Genomic DNA, 24,839 nt, shown 5'->3' on the forward strand with positions numbered 1-24,839 from the left:
CACTTTGACTACAATTACCTCATTAAAAAAATTAAAGCTTTTTTTAAAATTAATACTTAAATTTGATATGTTTGCAGTTAGAACATATTTTAAACACTCTAAAATATTAATTTCTATCTGTACAGATAAAATACACATTTCCAAAGAAAGCTAAGCACTTAAAAGCATTCTTATCACTGTATAAATTCTTTACTTCTCACACTTATCCATCTGATGTATACTACAGTGTCCTTTTGAATACAAGATAAATACACCGCCAGAACGGATGGTAACTTGTAGTTCCAATGTTTTCCAACAGCAGATCCTTGCAATACTGTTGCCTTTCTACCCTTGGTTTAAAAATCAGACTGATGCTACCTAAATCTGCATCAAATGCTACCAAATCAGAAAGGTTGCAATTACTATACATCACCACCTAGTCTGAAAGTGCAATTTTTCAGGCTTTTCTTGTTCGAGGACCTCATTTAAAAACCTTGCGTGGATCTGAGCATGAAAATTTGCATACGGCAACAAATCAGATCTATAAAACCTCACATGCGTAGAATTCTATGCAATTTACCCTTGATAAATCATCTAGTGGGCATACCTTGAACCCTGCCCTGAAACATCCATATATGGAGCATGCTAGTTAGCCTCACACATACAGTATGCAATCACAATGCTGCAGTTTCATTGGCCAGTAGAGCAGCCTCCCACCTGACACATCAAGACCCTGCCACCTGCATTCAGGAGTATCAGGCCGTGCTAGCTTAAGATCATGTGCAGCATTATAGCGCCTCACCTACGCATTTTTTTTGGATGGGGACGTGGTCAGTGAAAGGTGTCAGTGTCTAGCAGGTACTCACTATTAGCTGGCACATGAAAGGGTGTGATTGCTGTAACAATAAATAGAATGGCCATATGAAACACTAAGCGTTGGGTCCAGTGACCATGCAAACAAGCCAGACACCATGTGAAGTACCATCATATCTGTCAAAGCTCCATTGCCTCAGGCCACTGATCCAGGACATTTGTTAATCTAATTTTGGCACCACTAATGACTTGTGTGTTAACTGAATGTCACTATTCACAGTTAACAAAAATCAGCTTCATTCTCGATGGGTGCCCTTATTGCAGTACAAGGGCAGTAAAATGCTCCGATTACGTTAGGAGAACCGGCCACAACAGCAAACTGCCTTTTTATATTGACGAAAACAGGCAGTGTTTTATGTACGTACACCCACACCATATGAAAACTGGATGTAGTAATTCCACAGTCGGCTAATGGCTTCCAGCCCAGTGGACATGATGGAGTGAAGCTTGGCTGAGATGTTCCTGACTGGTCAGCCAGTTTCCTGAGAAGTGAAAACATGTGGCTGATATAAACTGATGAAAAACCAAAAAAAAAAATTTTTTTTACCTAAAATACATCAGCGGAAAGACAGCATTGGCCTTTTTAAAAGGGAACTAAAATACAGTCTGTGCATCCCATTACACCTCAAAAGTGATGAATAGGTTTGTCATGTCAACACACATTATAATAAAAAGGTGATATGAATTATATGAGTCGTCATTTAGCTGGTTTGGCTGTATTTCCCTACATCATCAAGGGTGTCATTTCTCAGTTACTCCGAAATGTTGCATACACACAGGTATGAGATGGTGTAAATATATGGATGTTCCCCTGTCCTGTTTTCTTCTATAAATCCCAACGTTTGTGTGGGAAGTTGCATATGCACATTAAGCCTCTTTCTGTGCATATGTAAGCTTTATAAATGAGGTCTCTGGTGATTAGATCAGGGCACGAGGCCTGTGCTCACCACTTTGTATGGCACGATTCAGCAGAGATTTCACAATACCATCCAAAATAAATTTGGATTTATACAACTTCATGAGATTAAATATTTAATCAGGATCACAAACAAAATTTTGATGACATCTGAACTAAATACAACTGGTAGCATTTGATATGCATTAAAATTTAATGCAAAGACACACAATTTAATTCTTTCTAACCACTGTCAAACGGTTGTAAAAAATCAATCATGAGGTGTACAATTAACTTTTAGAAGAAATCTTTACATTGCTACTTTGACCAAAATACTAGTTGAACAGGTTTTTCAATTGCATTAAAAGCAAAAATTAGTACCTGCCAAACTTGTCTATGCAAAAATCTACATTTTCAGGGAAGTCTGAAAACCCCTTCCGTGCTGAGAGAGAAAATGTAAGAAGTCACCATTGTTGCAAACTCAATGACCAGCTATTTAGAAGGAGAAGTTACAACACTCGAGGCTCAAAAGCCTCACCTTGAAAACACATGTTCAGTGCCAACATTGCAAATCACAATGTTGAAGCTGAAGACGGTTCAGACAGCATGTGGATCTTTAATCTGAAGGCACTTAGAAGCTGAACTTCAAGTGGATACGATTTAAAAAAAAATACCATGATATATGACACGCATATTAGATATACAGTACTTTTATAATGCACATAGTATAAACGTGTACTGTACACTTCAGATTTGCTTACTTTGCACCAAATCCCTTGCATATAATCTTAAACAGCAGCATTTTATTCAAACAAAATAATTGTGACAGAAAGAAGTGTCAAATCTTATTTAATGAGCCTTCATTATAAGGTGTGTCTACTCCCAGGTCGTGTCTCTTTATTTGCAGTGCCTTAATAGACAGAGGAAAATCAGTTGTTCAAAGACTTGCATACCACTGAAAAATGCTCCTCAGATCTAGGTCTGTATTTCATCACTTATATTGCTTCCGGTCTGGAAATCAGTCTTGTTAATTTAGTTTAATAATTTATACATCTATACATCTAGCCAAGCAGAACCTTTTGCAATCTGTGCACTGGTACACTGCTCTCATCTTCAGAGTCAGCATCACTTTGAGAGCTTGAGCTGCATGGAGAACTGCACTCGGGGGAGCATAGGTAGTGCATCAAAGGGAGGCGATATTTGCCACAGAAATCCACAAATTTGATATGCCGAACACATGAATCAAAGTAGACACCTGAACAGGAGCAAACAAAACAAAAAAAGGTTTGTTTTAGCAAGTAAGGTAATCTTTTTATACATATTTTACTGTATGTATCAAAATGACAAGATACTGTATTGTAAAGGATAAAAGCCCAGGAATGGAGCCAATGTTGGTTAAGTTGAGTATTTCTTTTAGTGGACTATGTATAAAAATGATTGTCTTAACATCCCACATAACATTAAGAATGGATAATAAAGAATGGATAATAGAATCTAAAATTGGAATACACAAGTTTCTTTAAAAGACATTCATTTAATCAAAAGTAAATAAAGACTAAAGCTGAAAGAAGTATTCTATGGTTCTGATTTTATAAGTGAGCAAAGATCTGCTCCTCTTAGCACTGTCAGGTCAAACATTATATTTAAATATAAATTAGAATGTATTTAAAAATACATTTTCAAAAGGCTAACAAAGACGACAAAAAAAAAAAAAAGTTTACCTAACCTTGTTAGTGCTGCAGAGTATTTGGGCATCTTGAAAATCCCATTTCAAAGATATATTCTAGCTACACCACTTTATATTTTTTTAAATGATGATTTTTTCCATCCCACTCACTGCTCTAGGATCTAAAATAGATTTTTGAAGACTTTTCCAGAACCCTAGAAGTATCACTATGCTCCCGATGATGTTTTAATTCACCCTTGAACTGATGGTTAACAGAACAACTCTTATCCTATTTTTGTTTGCTGCAATAAGTGCTTAATAAAAAGGTAAAGGAAAATAGCTACCATATTTCCAATATTGCTTTTTTTTTTTAAATTATAACTTGATTCTAAAACTGATATAAAAAGAATAAATTTCAATGTTGGCTCATATTAGCCAACAAGCATTTTCACTCTGAGGTGACTGCTCACTTGGCATACAATGCCTAAAACAAGGAGAAAAAAAACAAGTCAGCTGTGTTATATTTTTTGCTTTATCTTTAAGAAGAGAAAATGAAAAACCAAGATTTTTAGTCATGTCATTTTCTAACCCACTTAATCCAGACCAGGGTCGCAGGGAGTGCTGGAGCCTATCCCAGCAAATCGTGGACAGGGTGTCAATCAATCGCAGGGTGAACACACACACACACACACTTAGCATTGCTAATTCACCTAACTGCATGTCTTTGGACAGTGGGTGGAAACAAGCACCTGGAGGAAACCCACACTGACATGAGGGAGAATATGCAAACTCTATGCTGGGAGGATTCGGGACACAAACCCTGGTCTCCTTACCATGAAGCAGCAGCGCTATCACTTGGGAGGCCACTTTGCCACCCAAGTATTTTAATCCTGTACCAAACCAAACAGGAGAAAAAAAAAGCTGTAAAGAAGAAGTGGCTAATTACGGAGATTAATCCATTTGATCAATCATGAGTAATTATGCGAGAGTTTTTATGTGTATTTTAGGTAAACAGAGTGAGAACTATGGTCCATTTTATTTTTGTCACTTTGCGCATGCATGGAATTTCCTTTTCATTAAAAGGATAAGTTCAATATTTTTTTAAATCCAAGTTATTTTTTCATAATCATGGTATATATTAATTTTCCAAATAAAATTGTGTTCAAAAGTGAAGCAATTGTTATAAATTTAAAAAATACTTTTTCTGCTTACTTGCAGCTTACAATGGGGCTCTAAGGAATCCCACATCCAATAAGTGACTGAAAAGGCCTTAATTTACCAAATATCTCCACTTTTAAACATCACAGCTTTAGATTATTAAAACACACACCTTGCCTTCCATGTTTACGAGGTATCCTTGTGATAATGGAAGGAAACTGGAAATCATTTTATTAGAGAGTCTTGCTCCCGTTTTCTCATGATAGGGATAGTGTATGCTTCTTGCTCATTTGTGTGCTTGTATCAGCCGTGGAGTTACGACAACACAATGCTGAACCCCAGCCACCCCTCATTACAGTCTGTGTAGTTATTTTACATATGCCATGGAGCAAGATGCAGTGAGTGGAAGCTTAAGAAAAACAGCATGTAGGACTTTCATGTGCTTTGTACACAACAAAAAATTGTAACTTAACTGATTACACAGCATTGTACTTTTAATAAATGCCTTAAGATGTTTGTTTAAAAAGTGTCATGCCACTTTTGCTGCATCAGGTCTGGACCATGCATGATCACACAAAAAAAAAAAAAAAAAAAAAAGCAGAGTATGATAGCAAAGACTGAAACGCCACAAAACCATTATCGACTTTTTATAAATGCTCAAAGTGAATTTGCAAAGCATGAAGTTCTTACGACTTCTGTACTCTTACATAAAAGAAGTGGGTCAAAACTGCAGTCTTTAATCCTCTTAGCATTACATTTTTTCCTCAAAAAACGTGAAAAGCATTGCATTTTTTGACTTGGAAAAATTTAGTTTTATTAAATCTAGTCTTTCTACTGTAAAATGTGCAAAACAATAAAAGTACCAAGTCCAAAATGTAGAAAACATAATAATGATATAAATATTTAATAATAACAGCACATGCGCGAGGCATGTGAGTGTCACTTTCGGATTCAATAGAATCACTTTTAATTTCACTGCCTGAACACCGATTCACCTCGTCATTACTGCCGAGGCTAAGAGAAGACTTGTGTCTACACCGTTGACCTGCTAATGCTGGAACCTAAAGCTTACGCCCAACTTTTCTATACCGTTGTCCAAGTAAGACTCGGCACTAACACTCTTGCCACTTTTACAGCACAAGTAATCCTTGGGTCTTAAGCGAGACACGTCTGTACCGCCGGCAGCAGGTTTGTGAACTAGCACATACTCATCTCTTAGGTACCTACTTGGGAACTAAGAAAACATTAAAACGAATTATACTTTGATTTTACTGGGCTGGAATAAACGAGGAGGTCCGTCGTTTTTTGCGCTTCTTGTCCGGAGTGTCAATTGCAACAGATTCCTAGGAGGGACTGTGCTCCTCTTCCCCTCCTAGATATTTCATTTGAATGGATCAGTATTGATCTTGTAGGTCCCTTGGAACCCTCACCCCGAGGACACAAATACGTTTTAGTTCTTGAAGATTTTACTACACGATATCCTGAAGCCATTCCCTTGCACTCACCTACATCAAAAAAATATCACACAGGAACTTGTATGGGTCTTTTCACGAGTTGGGATCCCCAAAGAAGTCTTAACAGACCAGGGGACACACTTTACTTTGGAAACGTTCAGGGAGTTGCCAAGTTACTGCAGATAAAACTTCTGTCTGTCACCCTCAAACAGACGGGCTGGTAGAAGGATTTCATCAAACTTTGAAACGGATCTTACATAAGGTGGTCAGTGAGGATGGAAGAAACCGGGGTCAGCTACTTCCCCTCATTCTATTTGCCTACCGGGAATTCCCAAACGCCTCTACAGGATCCTCCCCTTTTAAGCCATTATATGGGAGACAACCCTGGGGCTTATTGGATATTCTAAAAGAAGGGTGGGAGGAAGATATATTGGGCATTGTGCAATAGATTTGAAAAAATTCGGCATCTACTAAAAACACATATGGACAAAGCACAGTCAGCACAGGCCCATCTGTATAACTGGATCACCACCCTCCAGGAATTCCTTCCAGGGGATTGTGTAATGGTCCTAATGCCAACCTTCCATTCTAAACTACTGGCTCATTCACAAGGCCCTTATGAGATTAAGGAGAGAAGAGGACTCGATTATTTGGTCAAACAACCAAATTGTCAGCCGAGTGAACGAGTGTATCTTATAAACCTGCTGAAACATTCCCTTAATCTCATCCCTAATCTGACACACCAACAACAATGGGAGTTGGAAACAGTAATCCTGTCCATACCAGAGGTAGTGAGCGAACAACCAGGGCAGACCTCTCTGTGCATGACATTATCACATAACCAGGGGTGATCGTTCAGAAGCATACTTATCGACTTTCCAAAACAAAGAGAATGTTGGACATGGGAATAACCGAGGAAAGACATAGCCCGTGGTCCAGCCTCCATCGTATTGGTCTCCAAACCTGGGAGATTCTGTAATGACTTCTGATGTCTCAACCAGGTCTTTAAATTTGATGCATATCCGATGCCCTGAGTCGATGAACTCCTCGAGTGGCTGGGTAACACTCAATATTTGACCACTTTAGACCTGTCGAAGGGGTGCTGGCAAATTCCCTTAACGGAGTCCACAAAGGAAAAGACCGTGTTAAGTACCCCTAGTAGACACTGGCAGTACACCCATTTGGGCTGCACGGGGCACCAGCAACATTCCAGTGTCTGGTGGGTAGATTGCTTCGACCCCACAGTTCCTATAGTGCCACCTATCTAGATGACATAGTTATCTATTCCAGCACATGGGAGGACTACCTATACCAGGTCGGAGTGGTCCGCGCAACACTTGGTAAAGCCAGCCTCACCATAAAGGGAATAAAAAAAAATAAAAATAAAAAAATGTTTCTTTGGTTTATCAGAGGCCAAATATTTAGGCTACCTGATGGGTGGAGGGACGGACACACCTCAGTGTTCTAAAATTGATGCCATTATAAATTGACCCTGTCCAGTAAACAAGAGGCTGGTCCAGGCCCTTCTTCGACTAGCGGTAGTATTTGTCCCTTGATGTTCCGAGAGAGTGACTCCCTTGTCAAATCTTACAAAGAAAGGAGCTCCTTATAACGTGGTTTGGGATAATACAACTGAAGCTGCATTCATTGACTTAAAACAGGCCCTTATGTCAGCACCAATATTGAAGTCATCTGACTTTTCTTTTTATTCTCTAGAACGATGCTTCGGAGGCAGGATTGGGGGCTGTGCTGAATCAAAGTGTCGACGATGCTGAACACCCAGTTATGTTCCTCAGCCGGAAACTACTAGACCAGGGGCCTCATGTATAACGCCGTGCGTAGAACTCACACTATAACATGGCGTAAGCACAAAAGCGGGATTGTGCGTACGCACAGAAAAATCCAGATGCAGGAATCTGTGCGCACGCATACTTTCACGTTCTTCCACTACATAAATCCCGATTTGCGTGAAAAGTAACGCACATGCACGCGCCTTCTGTCCCGCCCCAACTCCTCCCAGAATTACGCCTCTTTGAATATGCAAATCAATATAAATAGCCTTCTGAGAAAAGACAATGTGAAAAGCACGGGAAAATATAAGAATTTCAGCGAATACCAAGTGGAGGCAAAGGAAAAACGTACTATTTGTTGGTTTAAACAGTGGTATAATCAACAAAAGAAAGTTGATCGAGTGACAGAGTGTCGGAAAAACTCGAAAGATCAAATTCACAAAGTCGCACAGTGCCCGAAATAAAAAAGAAATCACATATCAAAGTCGCTGTGAAAAGGCGAGTTGTAGCCCACCGTCTGAGTGTCATATGAAAGCGTATTAGGGTACAAGCAAAAAACATAGGCACACAGTGGGAAAAAAGCACGAAATGTCAACTTTAATCTCGAAATTTCTTAAAATCGTTTATTTTACTACCGTAGTTTCTCAAGTAGCATGTTAAATGCTTTTTTCTGTGTTTGATCTTCTATGTGCTCTGTGTGTGAATCACTACGTGCTTCCGTTCTTTCTCTTTCTCCGACAGGACACAGAATGCATTACATTCGAGATATTACAGCTCTCTGAATAATTAAAATACTGAGATGTATACGTGATATCATTTTCATGATGATAGGAATGAAAGCATGTTATTAAACATGGGAACACGGTGGCGCAGTGATTGTTCATATCTCACGCAAGAGGCTTGTTGCACCATGTGTGACCTTCGATGAAATAATTTATTACAGAAGTACTGTCTCTTTCAAACGTACTAACCTCCAATTCCTGTCCATACTTTTCTTTCTCCAATCGCCACACAATCAGCTCTGTAATAGACGTGAAGCCATTTGTAAGCTTAGAACGCCGATTCTTCAAAACTTTTAAGGAACATTGAAATATCTTCGTAGTACATGTTTAATTATTCTATTCGTCTATCCTTCCAGTGTCGCGTCAGCACCAGCAAGAATACAGCGCAAGGCAGGAGCTATCCGTGAACTAGCTAGCGCTGCGGCACCGTGTCCTCACATGTTTAATTATTAGCAATACAGATTATTTAAATGAAGTTAAAGTTTTATCTGTATACTATAAGCAACATATTTTGCTGCATTTCATCTTAAAAATGATATTGTCATCATACGTGCTTTATAAAGTAGCGCAGGTTGTGCAATATTATAACTGTAGTGCAAGTTTACAGTGAGGTGATTGAGTGCGTTTATAGTTCTTGGGATGAAACTGTTTCTGAAACGCGAGGTCCGTACAGGAAAGGGTTTGACGCTTTTTGCCGTGGTTGAGGTAGTGTGTACTTGAAACTGTATACCGATAATTCTCTTTCCGATCATCTGCTGCTGTGATTCACACTCAGATAAAGTGATATAAATACTCCGAGTGGTGCAGTGAGAGTAATATGGAAAAAAATGATCCGCAGTGGCAACCCTTAACGGGAACAGCAAAAAGAAGAACGAGATGCAGTGAGCGTAACAACGCTAAAGCAGTTCTGGTATTTGGAATACTATGGCTATTCCCTGGCCCATTATATTGCAGCAGGTTAATTACAATCAGATGTATTACACTAATAAACAATATGCAGTTAATTTCAGTATATTTATAAAGCCGCGTCAGGAATGTGGAGCTAAGAAAGAAAGGATGAGCACACAGGAACAGTAGTTTGACCACTCTGTGGACCATTATATTGTTACAGGTTAATTACAATCAGATGCATTAAATTTATGAACGATATGCGGTTAATTTCAGTGTATTTGATAAAGCCGCCGCCGTGGATGTGGATCTAAGAAAGGGTAACCACACAGGAACAGTAGCACTGCTTTGACACTGGGTGCCGCCAGTCTGCAAAACCGGGCGGATAAATTGCGTACGCCAAGGAATGAGTTACCGTGGAAATGTGCGTGGCTTTACGCCAAGTTTAGGTTTTATACATCGCGATTTGAGCGTGGAAAGGTTCGTACGCAACATTTCTGTGCGTACGCACCGTTTATACAACGCCGTGCGTAGAACTCACACTATAACAAAAATCCAGATGCAGGAATCTGTGCGCACGCATACTTTCACGTTCTTCTACTACATAAATCCCGATTTGCGTGAAAAGTAACGCACGTGCACGCGCCTTCTGTCCCGCCCCAACTCCTCCCAGAATTACGCCTCTTTGAATATGCAAATCAATATAAATAGCCTTCTGTGAAAAGACAATGGGAAAAGCACGGGAGAAAATATAAGAATTTCAGCGAATACCAAGTGGAGGCAAATGAAAAACGTATTATTTGTTGGTTTAAACAGTGGTATAATCAACAAAAGGAAGCTGATCGAGTGACAGTGTGTCGGAGAAACTCGAAGGCTCAACTTCACAAAGTCGCACAGTGCCCGAAATAAAAAAGAAATCACATATCAAAGTCGCCGTGAAAAAGCGAGTCGTAGCCCACCGTCTGAGTGTCATATGAAAGCTTATTAGGGTACAGACAAAAAAAAGGCACACAGTGGGGAAAAAAGCACGAAATGTCAACTTTAATCTCGAAATTTCCACTTTAATCACGTAGTTTATTTTGCCATTAAAGTAGAACATCTTAAACTTCATCTTAAAATCGTTTAATTTACTAGTTTCTCAAATCCTATTGTAACTAAAGTGGCATGTTAAATGCTTTGTTCTGTATTTGATCTTCTATGTGCTCTATGTGTATGAATCACTACCTGCTTTTTAAACAGGCTTTCTCTTTCTCCGACGGGACACATACTCCATTACATTCTTGATATTACAGCTCTCTGAATAATTAAAATACTGAGATGTATACGTGATATCTTTTTCATGATGATAGGAATGAAAGCATGTTATTAAACATGGGAACACGGTGGCGCAGTGCTTGTTCATGTCTCACGCAAGAGGCTTGCTGCGCCATGCGCAACCTTCAGTTAAATAATATATCACAGCAGTACTGTCTCTTTCAAACGTACTAACCTCCAATTCCTGTCCTTACTTTTCTTTCTCCAAAAACTCAATCGCCACACAATAAGCTATGTAATAGACGTGAAGCCATCTGTAAGCTTAGAACTTCGATTCTTCAAAACTTTTAAGGAACATTGAAATATCTTAGTAGTACGTGTTTAATTATTATATCCGTCTATCTTTCCAGTGTCGCGTCAGCACCAGCAAGAATACAGCGCAAGGCAGGAACAATTACTGAACTAGCTAGCGCTGCGGCACCGTGTCCTCACATGTTTAATTATTAACAATACAGATTATTTAAATGAAGTTAAAGTTTTATCTGTATAATATAATCAACATGTTTTGCTGCATTTCGTCTTAGAAATGAATACCGTCATCACATGTAAATACGCGCTTTATAAAGTGGCGCAGGTTGTGCAATATTATAACTGTAGTGCAAGTTTACAGTGGGGTAATTGTACTTATAAGTCCAAATATTTCTACAAGGAGCACTTGATGGACTGATTTAGTGTGTTTAGAGTTCTTGGGATGAAACTGTTTCTAAACCGCGAAGTCCGTACAGGGACTAAAGCGTTTGCTGTGGCTCAGGCAGCATCTGCTTCATGCTGTGTACCGATAATTCTCTTTCCAATCAGCTGCTGCTGTGATTTCCCACTCAGATACAGTAATATAAATACTCTTGAGTGGTGCAGTGAGAGTAATGTGGAAAAAGATGATCTGCTGTGGCAGCCCTTAACGGGATCAGCTGAAAGAACATGCAGTGAGAGTTACAACGCTAAAGCAGTTATGGTATTTGGAATACTATGGCTATTCCCTGGACCATTATATTGCTACAGGTTAATTACAATCAGATGCATTACACTAATAAACAATATGCAGTTAATTTCAGTGTATTTATAAAGCCGCGCCAGGAATGTGGATTTAAGAAAGAAAGAGTGATCACACAGGAACAGTAGCACTGCTTTGACACTGGGTGCCGCCAGTCTGCAAAACCGGGCGGATAAATTGCGTACGCCAAGGAATGAGTTACCGTGGAAATGTGCGTGGCTTTACACCAAGTTTAGGTTTTATACATCGCGATTTGAGCGTGGAAAGGTTCGTACGCAACATTTCTGTGCGTACGCACCGTTTATACATGAGGCCCCAGGTATGTGGTGGTGGAACCAGAAGCTGTGGCCATTAAATGGGCCATGACTCAGCTAAGGTACTACCTTCTAGTTTGTGAGTTCACCTTAGTCACTGACCATGCTGCTTTACAGTGGATGTCCACACATAAGGAATCAAACCCACGGGTCACGAGGCGGTTTTTAGACCTACAAGCTTATAGATTCAAGGTCATTTATTGCTGGGGTCCTCTCCAAGCAAACGCCGATGCCCTTTATTGTGTCTATGACCTCTCTGTTCGGGATGCCCGAAGGGTCCAACATGGGGCATAAAAGACACCAGTTGGTAACAAGCATTAATGCCTTTTCTCTTTCAGAACCAAGGAAGACTTAAGCCAAAATTCGTCACTTCCCTTCCTTTGCAGATGACCTCACTTTCGTCAGGTCCTGATAGCCTCTCACTGCCAATCCCGTCCTGATGACATCATTTCCTGACCATACCGACACCATCTTTTCATTTCTTGTAGTTTTGTATAAATCTGACCTGTTTGTCATATTCACTTTTCTTTGTTATTTTACAGAAAGACCAGTATCACTCACTATTGACTACTCAACGATAATATATGGGGCCATTTCAAAAAAATCTTTGTTTTTGTGTTGTCTCAACTACTTCACACTTTCTAATTTCACTATACAGTAATCCCTTGCTATATCGCGCTTCGCCTTTCGCGGCTTCACTCCATCGCGGATTTTATATGTAAGCATATTTAAATATATATTGCGGATTTTTCGCTGCTTCGCGGGTTTCTGCGGACAATGGGTCTTTTAATTTCTGGTACATGCTTCCTCAGTTGGTTTGCCCAGTTGATTTCATACAAGGGACGCTATTGGCAGATGGCTGAGAAGCTACCCAACTTACTTTCTCTCTCTCTCTCTCTCTTGCGCTGACGTAGGGGGGTGTGAGCAGGGGGCTGTTCGCACACCTAGACGATACGGACGCTCGTCTAAAAATGCTGAATGATTATCTTCACGTTTGCTATCTTTTGTGCAGCTGCTTCCTGAAACGACATGCTGAACGGTGCTTTGCATACTTAAAAGCACGAAGGGCACGTATTGATTTTTTTATCTGTCTCTCTGCTCCTGACGGAGGGGGTGTGAGCTGCCGCCTTCAACAGCTTTGTGCCGTGGTGCTTCGCATACTTAAAAGCCAAACAGCACTATTGATTTGTTTGCTCCTTTGAAGAGGAAGATATGTTTGCATTCTTTTAATTGTGAGACTGAACTGTCATCTCTGTCTTGTCATGGAGCACAGTTTAAACTTTTGAATAAGAGACAAATGTTTGTTTGCAGTGTTTGAATAACGTTCCTGTCTCTCTACAACCTCCTGTGTTTCTGCGCAAATCTGTGACCCAAGCATGACAATATAAAATAACCATATAAACATATGGTTTCTACTTCGCGGATTTTCTTATTTCGCGGGTGGCTCTGGAATGCAACCCCCGTGATGGAGGAGGGATTACTGTATCTGCAGGTTCCTCAAAGATGACCCAATGTATGTCCAGTGTATGACATGAACAGATAAAAATGTTGCCATTATGGAGCAGATAGGTTATGAAAAAGATTGTCAATGGTTGAGATAGCCGACACTATAGGGATTAGTTTAGGCTCAGTTTTTATGAACAATTAGACCATTGTAAGGTCGAAGCACTCTGGGTGCATTAGGTCATATGAAGCATCACAGTATCAAAACTCCAAAGAGAATTTCAATCTAATGGAGATATTTAAGGAGTATTTCATAAATGGGGATGAAATATACTATATTAAATATAAAATCATTTGCTCAGTTTATATGATATTGGGGTGCCATCAACATTAATTACATGTCACAGACGGTCCATTAGAGCAATATTAAGTTGATTTGCTTTGATGCTCACTAAGCTACATGCATATCTAATTCAAAAAAATGTTCAAATTCAGTAAAGGCTACAGTTACATACCACTATAGGCAGTCCCAAAGGATCCAAAGGCTTAATTTAAATCAATGAAATATACAGTACACACTGTATGAGAGCTAATGAAGACTTACTCCCCTTTTTCAGACAATTTGAATTGAAACACAATCAGAATTTTTCACAATGTAAGGAAATAGCAGCAAATACTCTTTAAATGACAAGGAAAGGAAATAAGACTGGTGACTGTTAGATGATTTTTTTTTTTTTTTTTTTTTTTTTTACCTCCACACTTGGGGTTGGGGCACTTGCTAGCCAAATCCAGATATGTGATCAGGTTATCTGGTAGGTCCTCAGCAAAGTAAGGAATATTTCTGGATTTAACAGTACGTCCTGCAAGCTCAAGGAGTGAGGGAGGGTCATAGGTCAGATCCTTAACAAACCGAACAACAAGTGGATTTCCACGTAGACTAAGCTCTTGGAGGTGTACCAAGCTGACAATCTCTCGAGGAAGATAAGTGAGAAGGTTGTTATGAAGGCTCAGGGAACGCAGTGAATGCAACCTGTAACAGGAAGAATAAAATCTGTAAAAATTGCTTTTTAAAACATATCTTATACTATTTGCTGTTCACAAAAAGGCACCTTATTTTGAACGAGGCAAATTAATTCAACATACAGTGTGCACTCATATCCAGAAGGCTATAACAATAGTAATTCATTACATTTATATGTACCTTTAACTCCTACTGATTCTTGAATAAAGTAAACTAAATGAAGCCCTTTGCCTGTACATTTGCCAGGACCAAAAAAAAAAAAAACACACATTGGTAGTGAGTTAAAAATAAATAAATAAACACCACAGGAATTTCAGCCTGTTTCCCTGGCTATATCAGTGACAGAGCCTGAACTTGTACAATAAATTATATCCCAATATCCTCTATTCTGCCTAATTTCAGATTTTATTGTGGCTTTTCATATTACCAGCTTATTACATTCTACTACACGTGCTTGAAAATAGACTATCAGAACCGTTTATCATGATTCATTTCTTGCTTATCAAATATGCAGAAGTCGCAGGACAGTCCTCCCTTGTTCCAGTATGCAATTACATACATCTTTCTGCTGAGTGCAATTCTCTTTTTCTATTCTGCCATTAAGAGATTAAATTCAAACCCACTAATTGTAATTTCTAGTCTGAGGGATGAATTGAGAGAGAGAGAGAGAGAGAGAGAGAGAGAGAGAGAGAGAGAGAGAGAGGAGAGGGAGAGAGAGAGCGAGCATGTGTTCTCCTTGTTAAGTATGTTCATTGACTGATCACCAGTTCAGTTAGCAGATATTACTTTACTTGTGTTCAAGGACACTTTGTGTAAAACCTTTCAAGAGAAGACTGCAGTATTGCCCATAACCAGAAGAAAATGCAACCAAAGGTGAAGACTGAGACCTCCTGAACAAGTAAAAGAAATCATGCCAAAAATTCCAAGAACTGTTAACTGCAATTTAATAAACTGAACAAATCCAGCTACTGTAAAGTACTATAGTATTGGTGTTAACTGTAACTAAAGATAATAATCTTGTGAGGGTTAAGTTCTGCCTATTGTAAGTTTCTCACCCTAAAATCCAAAAGGAAAACAGAAAAGCCGCACCTCACACACACACACGTACTCATGCAAATGCGCGTGCGCGCGCCCACACACACACACACACACACACACTTTGACAGATAATTCTATGTGGTGGAGGGTGGTCCCTGAGCCAGGGTAAATGTTAGCTGCTGTAAGCAAATGAGTGCCACTTGTTGGCAATACAAACTTCATAATCAACCAGACTTAGCCATCTTAACCTCATGAATTGAAAATTCAGGATTCATTAGTCATGTTCCTTTTCCAATAAGAGGTGAAAGTTCTACTAAGCCAAGAGACAGAACTGATAAGTTACATGCGTTTTTCTACAGGAGAGAAAAAGTTAAACTAAGCTTTTGTTATTTTATGTTTGTGTCTTTTGTCCATAAACATCTATATATTTGCATATGTCCATCTTTTATTATTTTTATGTTATAAATAAATGTAATTGTTTTGCTTGTTTGAAGAAGCAAGTCTGGGTTATTTGTGAAAGTCTTTGACCATGTTTTGAATCACAGCTGAGAAAGTGATGGTGTTAATGTAGATTTTGTTCATACATTATACAGAGCTCTTCAGACTTCTGGTTTTCCAGCCAGAATGTGAAAAAGAGATCCTGAACCCCATTCACTTCATTAATTTGCCTTCCCGAGGTGGGGTGTCTTATTGAATATTAAATCGTACAAAATTCTACACAGGACGCAGAAACTCTTGTTCATTATTTTGCATCAACAATGTAATAATGGAATGCTTTATTTTCAGGCTGTTCAAATAATTTGATTACTACTCTATAGTTAATTCAAACCACACTAACAAGTATAATAAATTAAATATTGTGTAATGATGTAAGGGGAAAAAAAAAAAAAAAAAAGTTATCCTGCCTTGCTCCCCATTTCTATTAATGTTTGCCAATAAATGGTTTTTAGACAAAGCGTCACAAATGGCTTATCAACCTTTACCTCTGTACTTCAGAGTATACACCATAATCACAACATGTAGGCTGGCAAAAATCTTCCAGGCCTTAAAAAAATGATAAGAGCCAGAACCTTCATGTTGTTCTGAAATAACTGTTCTTGACATTAACGCTAAATGTCAGTACTTGACTGACAGGTGTATCATTGGAGAGTGTTTTTTGGCAATGAAGAGGGTATACAGGGCGGCACGGTGGCGCAGTGGTAGCGCTGCTGCCTCGCAGTTAGGAGACCCGGGTTCGCTTCCCGGGTCCACCCTGCGTGGAGTTTGCATGTTCTCCCCGTGTCTGCGTGGGTTTCCTCCGGGCGCTCTGGTTTCCTCCCACAGTCCAAAGACATGCAGGTTAGGTGGATTGGTGACTCTAAATTGGCCCTAGTGTGTGCTTGGTGTGTGGGTGTGTTTGTGTGTGTCCTGCGGTGGGTTGGCACCCTGCCTTGTGCCCTGTGTTGGCTGGGATTGGCTCCAGCAGACCCCCGTGACCCTGTATTCGGATTCAGCGGGTTGGAAAATGGATGGATGGATGGATGGATGGATGGATGGAGAGGGTATACAGCTACTCGTCACAACTGCTGGTGAGGTGGTCCATATTGCATTTTAATTATTTTTTGCAATCTTTGCTACTGGCTGTTAGAGTGTCTCTCTCCCCACCTAGCCCGCCCCCACCCCAAAGAATGTGGTGGTGCCACTTGGAGTCAATGCCATTTTGAGCAGACTTATCCTACTTGGCCAAGGAATATATTACATATCTCTTCTCTATCCCCTAGAAACTGGACAGTAAAATTAAAGGCTTTTATTTACACACTTGGATTAATTTTCCCTTGATATCTTTTTAACCCACAATAAAAGACATAGTATTTTTTTTTTTTTATTTTATACAAAATGCCATACTTAAATCAGTGGCAAATGAACCTATACCATTATCACTTGACAGAAATCCATTAATTAATAGTAGATGTGAGTTAATCCAGTTTTAGGTCATGAGGCTGACACCTATCCTAACAGCACTAGGGCCAAGACAGGACAGACACCAGAGTCCATCATGGTGGTGCTTAATGTACAGTTTACATCTTGCCTGAAGAAGGGGCCCGAGTTGCCTCAAAAGCTTGCATATTGTAATCTTTTTAGTTAGCCAATACAAGATGTCATTTTGCTTGGCTTTTCTGTACACAGTTTAGAAATGCAATTTACACAACAAGTATGTCTTTGGAAACTGGTGAGACTAAAGACCACAAACACAGACAGCCAGAGCTCACACTCCACTCAAATTGCCAAGCTCAAAATTCAAACTCCGGGCTCTGAAACTCTGCTGCCCTTATAATTCAAAAGAGTTTCAGTTTAAAACACACCTCAGTAAAGGACTACAACATTGATAAATTATCCCTTTTCACCATGTGTTGCAATGGGCTTGCATTAGTATTTATGCTTATTCAGGTTTTTTTTTGATACTTTAGTGTCTATATTATCAAATACATTTAGATTCTTACAAGCAAGTGATCAAAAAACACTTACTGTGCAAGTTGAGGAGGGATGCTCTGTATTCTGTTGTCACAAAGCACCAGGTAGCTCAGTTTGGGAAGGTTTGCCAGTTCTGGAGGAATGGAGGTGATGTTGTTGCCTCCCAAGTACAGAAGCTCCAGGCTGAAGAAAAAAAAAAAAACAGATATGATATTAATAAGATAGCAAAAATACCTGCTAATTGCTGGGAATTCAACTAACTGTGGGTGTTAAAACCAGAGGGGAACAACACCTGAAAACATAATGCCACCATTACAGCTGAGATAAATGGAAGAAAAATTTATTTTTCCCCCTCTAATTAAACCACAAGTGTAATTAACAAAAATATTCTAACAGTCTTGGAAAATGGCACAGTAAACATCTGACACCAGATTACTTTAGTGATAGTTCTGCAGATGTCACTGTTGAGAATAATGTACAAAAAAAGTTTAATTCTTAGATATAATAGCTTACAACTACCAAGCTCAAACACATGTTCCATTGTAGCACAAAGACCACAATTTTAAAATTCTGCTCCAAGTCCTGTATATCTATGTCCAAGTCTGTCTTATTTACTGCAGATCACTTAAAATATAGTAATATGACATAATATTTGGCCTTGTGATTTCTCTCATGATTGCCAATGGCACTTTCTCAGAAAAAGTTAAAGGTTATTAGGACCATTTAAAGAACCCATGTTTAAATTTTTCCTCATTTTCACTCTAGGGTTCAGAAATGATACATGCTCTTATTTGTGGGCTTTAGCTCTACATGAGTACCATTACATCATCAACAATTTGTCAATAAATAGTACAACCTAGGTCTGGGCCCTTCTCTCTGTTCGTGGGTCATGTACTTTCTCTTGAACAGACTATAGCATGACTGGAAGGAGGAACCACACTTCTGTCATCCCAAACATGGGAATTACTCAGGGCTATGCATTGAGCCCAATGCTCTTCACTCCTTATCCTTGACTGCACCCCCATTCACCCATTTAATACTATAATTAAATAGCTGATGACACCACAATAATTGGCCTACAGAAAAGAGGTGGAACTGGCTAAGTGGTGTAAGGACAACAATCTGGTCCTAAACACCACCAAAACAAAGGAGATCATTGTACACTTCTGACAAATGAAGAAGACAAACCTCCACAAATGTGGGGGGTCAGGGCATTAAGCTGAAGGTAGAAACCAACATGGGACTTAATATCAGTCCATCGTAGGACTTGCTTATTAGGGATGTAACAATATTAAATATTTATACTCCCCTAGGTACACTTTTTTGGTATGAGCTCTGTGTTGTAGCTTTTACTGATTACTAATCAAATACTGGAGTTGAAGGTCAGGTGGCAGAAAATGTAAATTGTGACTTGGCATAAAATTCAGAAAGGTGCAAAACTGTAAGGTAGTTGGAAGTAAATCAGTGACATAAGCTTTTTCCATTACTACAGACTCTTCCAAATGTGTAAGACAATAGTTTTGCACGGATGGCATCCTCATTTCACTGCAAGGCCCACCAATCAGATTTCTTTATGCATTTGATCTTTGTACTTATGCAGGATTATTCTGTATAATAGAAGTTTATTTCAACTACAGCAGTCACATAAATATATTCTAGCTTCATATTTGATTTACACACCTCATTAATACTTGAAATCAAAAATGTTTCAAACTTTCCAATCAGCTTTGTGCTACTGTAGTTGATACTCTGTACCATTTGCCGAGGGATTGCTCTGTGCAGCAAGGTGCACAATCAGGTTTGTTCGGCAACTAAGCTTTACTAGAGATACAACTAATTATGAAGCAACAACTAAGTACTTGTACTAATAACTAAGCAAAAAAAGAAACATTATGCAAAAGTAAGGATACATAAATTACACATAAAACCTATCACGCAAAAAATTTGCTGCTGCCCCGAATTTTTAACTCATTGTCCCCAAACACTACCAGAAATTTTGCTTGTACCACCTTTAATTCTCCGATAGCTGCACTTCAGATATGTTGCATCTCAAAATAAACCTCAAATGCAAAAAAAAGTTGTGTGCGGTTTGAAAGGTTTCAAGAATTTAAAAAAGTATCACCACAAAATGTAATTTACATGATTGAGAAATTGAAGGGATGTACAGATTTTAGTAAATATTAACACCGGTAATTTAAACATTAAAAAATTCATCACTTCTTGATTAAGCTTATTCATTTTGAGTGGTTAGTTTGCATCATCATTAAAAATAATAAGAAGGAAATACTTAAAGGAAAAGAAATCTGAAGCACATAAAGACTCTCAAATTTATATACAAGAGACTGCTTAGTGACCTGACCTATTCTCAATGTCTGCATGTGCCTTAACACTGCTGATGTATGTGGAATCGATGCTACTTCACAACAACAAAATCTTTTGTCTGAGTTAACCTATCAATTTCTGACAGTGATTTGAGCAAATAAAGTATGATAAAATATCACACCACCAGCTTTTTGATTAAATCATTTTGTGCGTGCAAATATCTGGGTTTCTGTAAAGGGCTGCATTTTCTAAAGTCACCTTCATTAAAGCGGTTTTCATTTGTGTCATTTAAGCAACAGTGCAAGCGTATGCACATAATGGGCATGTCATGCTTTAAACACACTATGATCAAAAGAGTACAAAAAAAATGACAATAATAATAAAAAGGGCTATATATAGTACAAACATTCCTGTGTGTGTGTGTGTGATTTTTGTGTGGATATTTTATTCAGAGGAAGAGACATGCAAGTAAGAATTTTATTCTGCTATGTATCTGTGATATTAAACTTATGAGCACAAAGTGCATGCATACCTATCTGAACCTATCATCCTGAGATCAGACAGCATTCTCTATTGCTGGACAAGCACGATTAATATTCCATTCCTAGGCCACTTTAGCAGGAAAGCCTCGGTCAGCACTGTGTACCAGGGTTGTCAGTGAAGGGCTTTTTTCATTTTAACAATTGCAGCACCATTGTTTTCTTTCCAGTACTACTCAGTATCTTCCTACAGTGCTCATTATGTATAACAAAACACACATCTGCTCTCCTCTTTGCCCTCTAAAACCCAACTACTTGTACATTGAAGAGTGCAAATTTACAAAAAAAAAAAAAAAAACAAGTGTGAATATTAGTGGACTTTGATAATTATTTTGTTTTTACAGTTATGTCTCCCCAAGACATTTAAATGCAGTTACCTTTCCTTTCCTATTGTGTGAACCTATAGTAGTTAGAAGAAAATTCTATGCAATTATGAGTTGATACCAGATTAGCACTTTATTTTTTAATTTCATCAGTCCATTTTTACTTTTTGCTTGAACAAGCTTTAAATTCATATAACACTTATTTTTGTCAATGTTGGCCCACCTTTGCAGTTGAGCACTGGATAAACATGGCATAATCAAGGACTATAAACTATATGTGAGGGAAGCAGAGAAGGACAGTTTCAATTAAAACTCTATAAAAACAAATTGCATTGCAATCTTACATTCTTCTGTATTTTTACACAGCAATTGCAAAAAGAATACATAGGAGTATTTCACGTCAGACTGCCAGGAAAACCAATCCCAGTGGAGGTAGAAAAGGATAAGCATTAAATGATCTTTAGATCTCAACTTAAAATATAGGCAACACATGCATCTACCCATTACTGCACACAAAAACGTGAGCTAGAAGTGCTGAAAAGAACTTGTATTTACACACAGATTTCATCCTCCATGCAAAAATGAGAACTTATATCTGAAATGGTTTAGCTCAAACTTTACTGGACCAAGACCACATTTGAAATATTACTACATGAAATTCTGATCATTATGCAACATATTATCGTACAGTTTTGTGGGTTATACGATTGTCCAAGTCATTTGACAGCTGTGCCATATTTTAAAACAGTTTGCATTGAAAAACCTTCCGGCAAAACACCCTATGAAAATGACTGGGGAAAAAAAAAAAAAAAAAAGTGTCAAATAATAGGACATGGCAAGATCCAAGTTTACAAAAGTGTTCAGTGTAAAGCTCGAGTCATATATTTTTATACATCATTACTGAATTTTCTTTCAAACGTTTCACCATTAAAGTCCGCACAATGTGTTAGTTGTTACTGACCTTGTCAATATTCAAACATTACTTTCCGATTTACTTTAAACAAAACAAACCTGGTAAATTTCAAGGAATTATGCCAGGTTTTGAGCTAGGAAATTGCCAGATGAGAGTTTCTCAGGATACCAGAATTTGTAATGTATATATGACACATTTCTTGGAGAGCCTGCATCAACACTGTGTATGTGTAAGTGAGCAGCAACTATTGTGGAAAACAGAAAAAAGAAACCTTGGGTTTATTTTTAGGTCCCACCCCCCACACCATATACCTTAAAAGATAACATGTTTAATGGGGAAACATTCTGAATAAAATTAACCTTTAACTGGAGAGACAGACTTCCTATTTCTTCCTCTTCTGTTTTTATTATTATTTTTTTTAATCATTTATTTTTTTAAATCCGAAGTCATTGCAAAAATCCTTGAACAGGCATACATGCACCTCATGCAAATGAGTATTTGATATTTCTTGTTGACCTGAAGAGTGCCTTTGTGTTTGCAAATTATGCAGTATGCCAAGTGCATTAACTAACATCTTTGTGGACTCTCAAAAGATGAAAATGATCAAATTGCTTCACAAAAATAACTAAACAAAATGCATTACATAGCATTTCCTTTTTTTGCCACAACAGGCTACATAATAGATTTCCAAAAACTTTAAACAAATTCTGACTACTCAACATTATGTTGAAGAATCAACTGTAGACTCAAGAAAACATATTCCTTATCCTGTGACCTCTACTAGGAATTTAAGGTGAAAAGCAGATCACTTTAGAAAAAAAAAATTATTTTTTCCTGTTAGAAGGGACCTAGATTTTCTCTCTCCCCCTCTTCTCCACAATAAAGAAATATCTGATGCAGCATTTCTATAGCTTCCACCTAACGAAGCCAACAGAAGTGTGACTTACTAATTTACAAACCCTTAACTGACCCCTCCCAGTTATTTTACACTCCTTTCAAGAATTTGCATCAACTGCCTGAGGTCATGAAAGGATTCAAACAACTCTCCTTACAAAAGGCAAAGTACATATTGCTGTGTGCTTGATGAAGTGTTTAGAGATAAGCATATTTCAAATAAAGCTATAAAAAGTCACAAGAAAAAAAAATGTAAGAAACTTTAGGTGCCATTTTCAAATTCTTTTTGGTGAGATAGTCACTGGAGCAGAGTATATTGGAGCAAGATCTAATGAGATTTTTCTGGGTACCACCAGGTTAAAAAAAAAAAAAAAACAAACAAACTTGAAATTAGTGTTCACAGTAGTTTAGAAGTACAGTGTAACCGTCGACCTTTGGCAACTTGCTTATAGTCACGGTAAAACTTCACTTTATATAGCTTCTTTCCACTGAAAATGCCTTCTAAAAGAACCCTGCAGGTACAGATGTACAGCACAACTATTAACGTCATTTTAAATATTTGCAGCTGTGACAGGTTAAATAACGTACTCCCAGACACAATGTGTAGGAAGTGGAAACTGAACCCGGAATTCTTGTGCCTTACAGGTCAGTACCCACTTGACTTGGCCAGCTGTCCATCACTTTGGACATTAGGCCACGCTGTCAATCCTCATACTATCCCAGAAACTCATACAAAAACCAGTACCGATACATATTACTGATTGAGGTAGTAAAGATAATATATCCTAGGATTCTCATATGGTGTTAAATATGCCATGTCTGTTGTTTAATAAGTAGTAACTATGCATGTCGTGTGAACTCTGTTTAATTCTTACTAGTACGCTAGACGATTCCATCGGTATCTGTCTGAATAATACAAAGCGTCTTTCAAAACAAAACCTTTAAATCACCCAATGGCACAATTCTAAAGAAGTGGGCAGTAACACTTTATATGCCACGGAAACGTGAGTTCCATCGGCTGTCAGCGTTTGATTTGTACTTACTTCTCTGTGGTGCTGCACGATCCAAAGCTGACGTATTCTTCTATCACACGAAAACATAAAATTAGGTTACCTGGTCAGGTTTTCGATTTCCGGAGGGATGCCTTTCAGTCTGTTGCCTCCGAGGGAGATGGACTGTAGTGTGTGCAGTTGCAAAAACTGGTGAGGGAACTCCTCGAAGCGGTTCCCACTGAAGTTGACAACCTCCAAGGACATAGTTCCTAAGTCTTTGGGCAAGGATGACTCGTCCAAGCGGTTGTTTTTGGCGACGAAGGTCTTGAGATTGGAGAGACGTAGGATATCATCGCAAATGAAGGCCAGTCCGTTGTTGCTGACGTCCAGCCAGCTGAGACTGGAAAAAAGGCTTATACAGCCAGGCAACACTGTGAGTCGGTTGTAAGGGAGAAAGAGCATTTGCGTCTCTTTTTTCTTCTCCTCGCTCAAATGATCGAAGCTGAGAGTTTCCAGATTAAGCCTGGACAAATCCAAAATGCTCTCCCCTTCCGAGCTTTCATGGACCTCCATTTTTATTTCTCCGAAGACACGGCTGGACAAAGTAATCGCTCAGCTTATTCGTGCGTAGTCTATATTTAAAACTTCTAATAACGTAAACTCTCCACGGAGCATGCAACGCTGAATTTTAGCAAATTTGCTATATAAAGTGCCAGTGAAGCCCTCCCAAAAGTGCTTCGCTCAAGCCAGCAGTGCACTCGAATCTCATCCCCATCTCTGCTGACTCTGGGGGCGGGAC

The 24,839-nt window shown here is 38.6% G+C and overlaps 1 protein-coding gene across 1 annotated transcript; it reads right to left on the reverse strand.

Moving 5' to 3' along the window:
- Nucleotides 1–101: 101 nt before the first annotated feature.
- lrrc58b (leucine rich repeat containing 58b) lies at nt 102–24,839 on the reverse strand. The gene is made up of 4 exons (XM_028800778.2): nt 24,162–24,839; nt 18,112–18,240; nt 14,300–14,577; nt 102–3,002 (listed from the first exon to the last, which is right to left on the reverse strand). The coding sequence occupies exons 1-4, from the start codon at nt 24,611–24,613 to the stop codon at nt 2,809–2,811; spliced, it is 1,053 nt and encodes a 350-aa protein (XP_028656611.1). The 5' UTR covers nt 24,614–24,839; the 3' UTR covers nt 102–2,808.

This window comes from Erpetoichthys calabaricus, chromosome 4 (assembly GCF_900747795.2).
Source record: "Erpetoichthys calabaricus chromosome 4, fErpCal1.3, whole genome shotgun sequence".
NCBI classification, from domain to species: domain Eukaryota; kingdom Metazoa; phylum Chordata; class Cladistia; order Polypteriformes; family Polypteridae; genus Erpetoichthys; species Erpetoichthys calabaricus.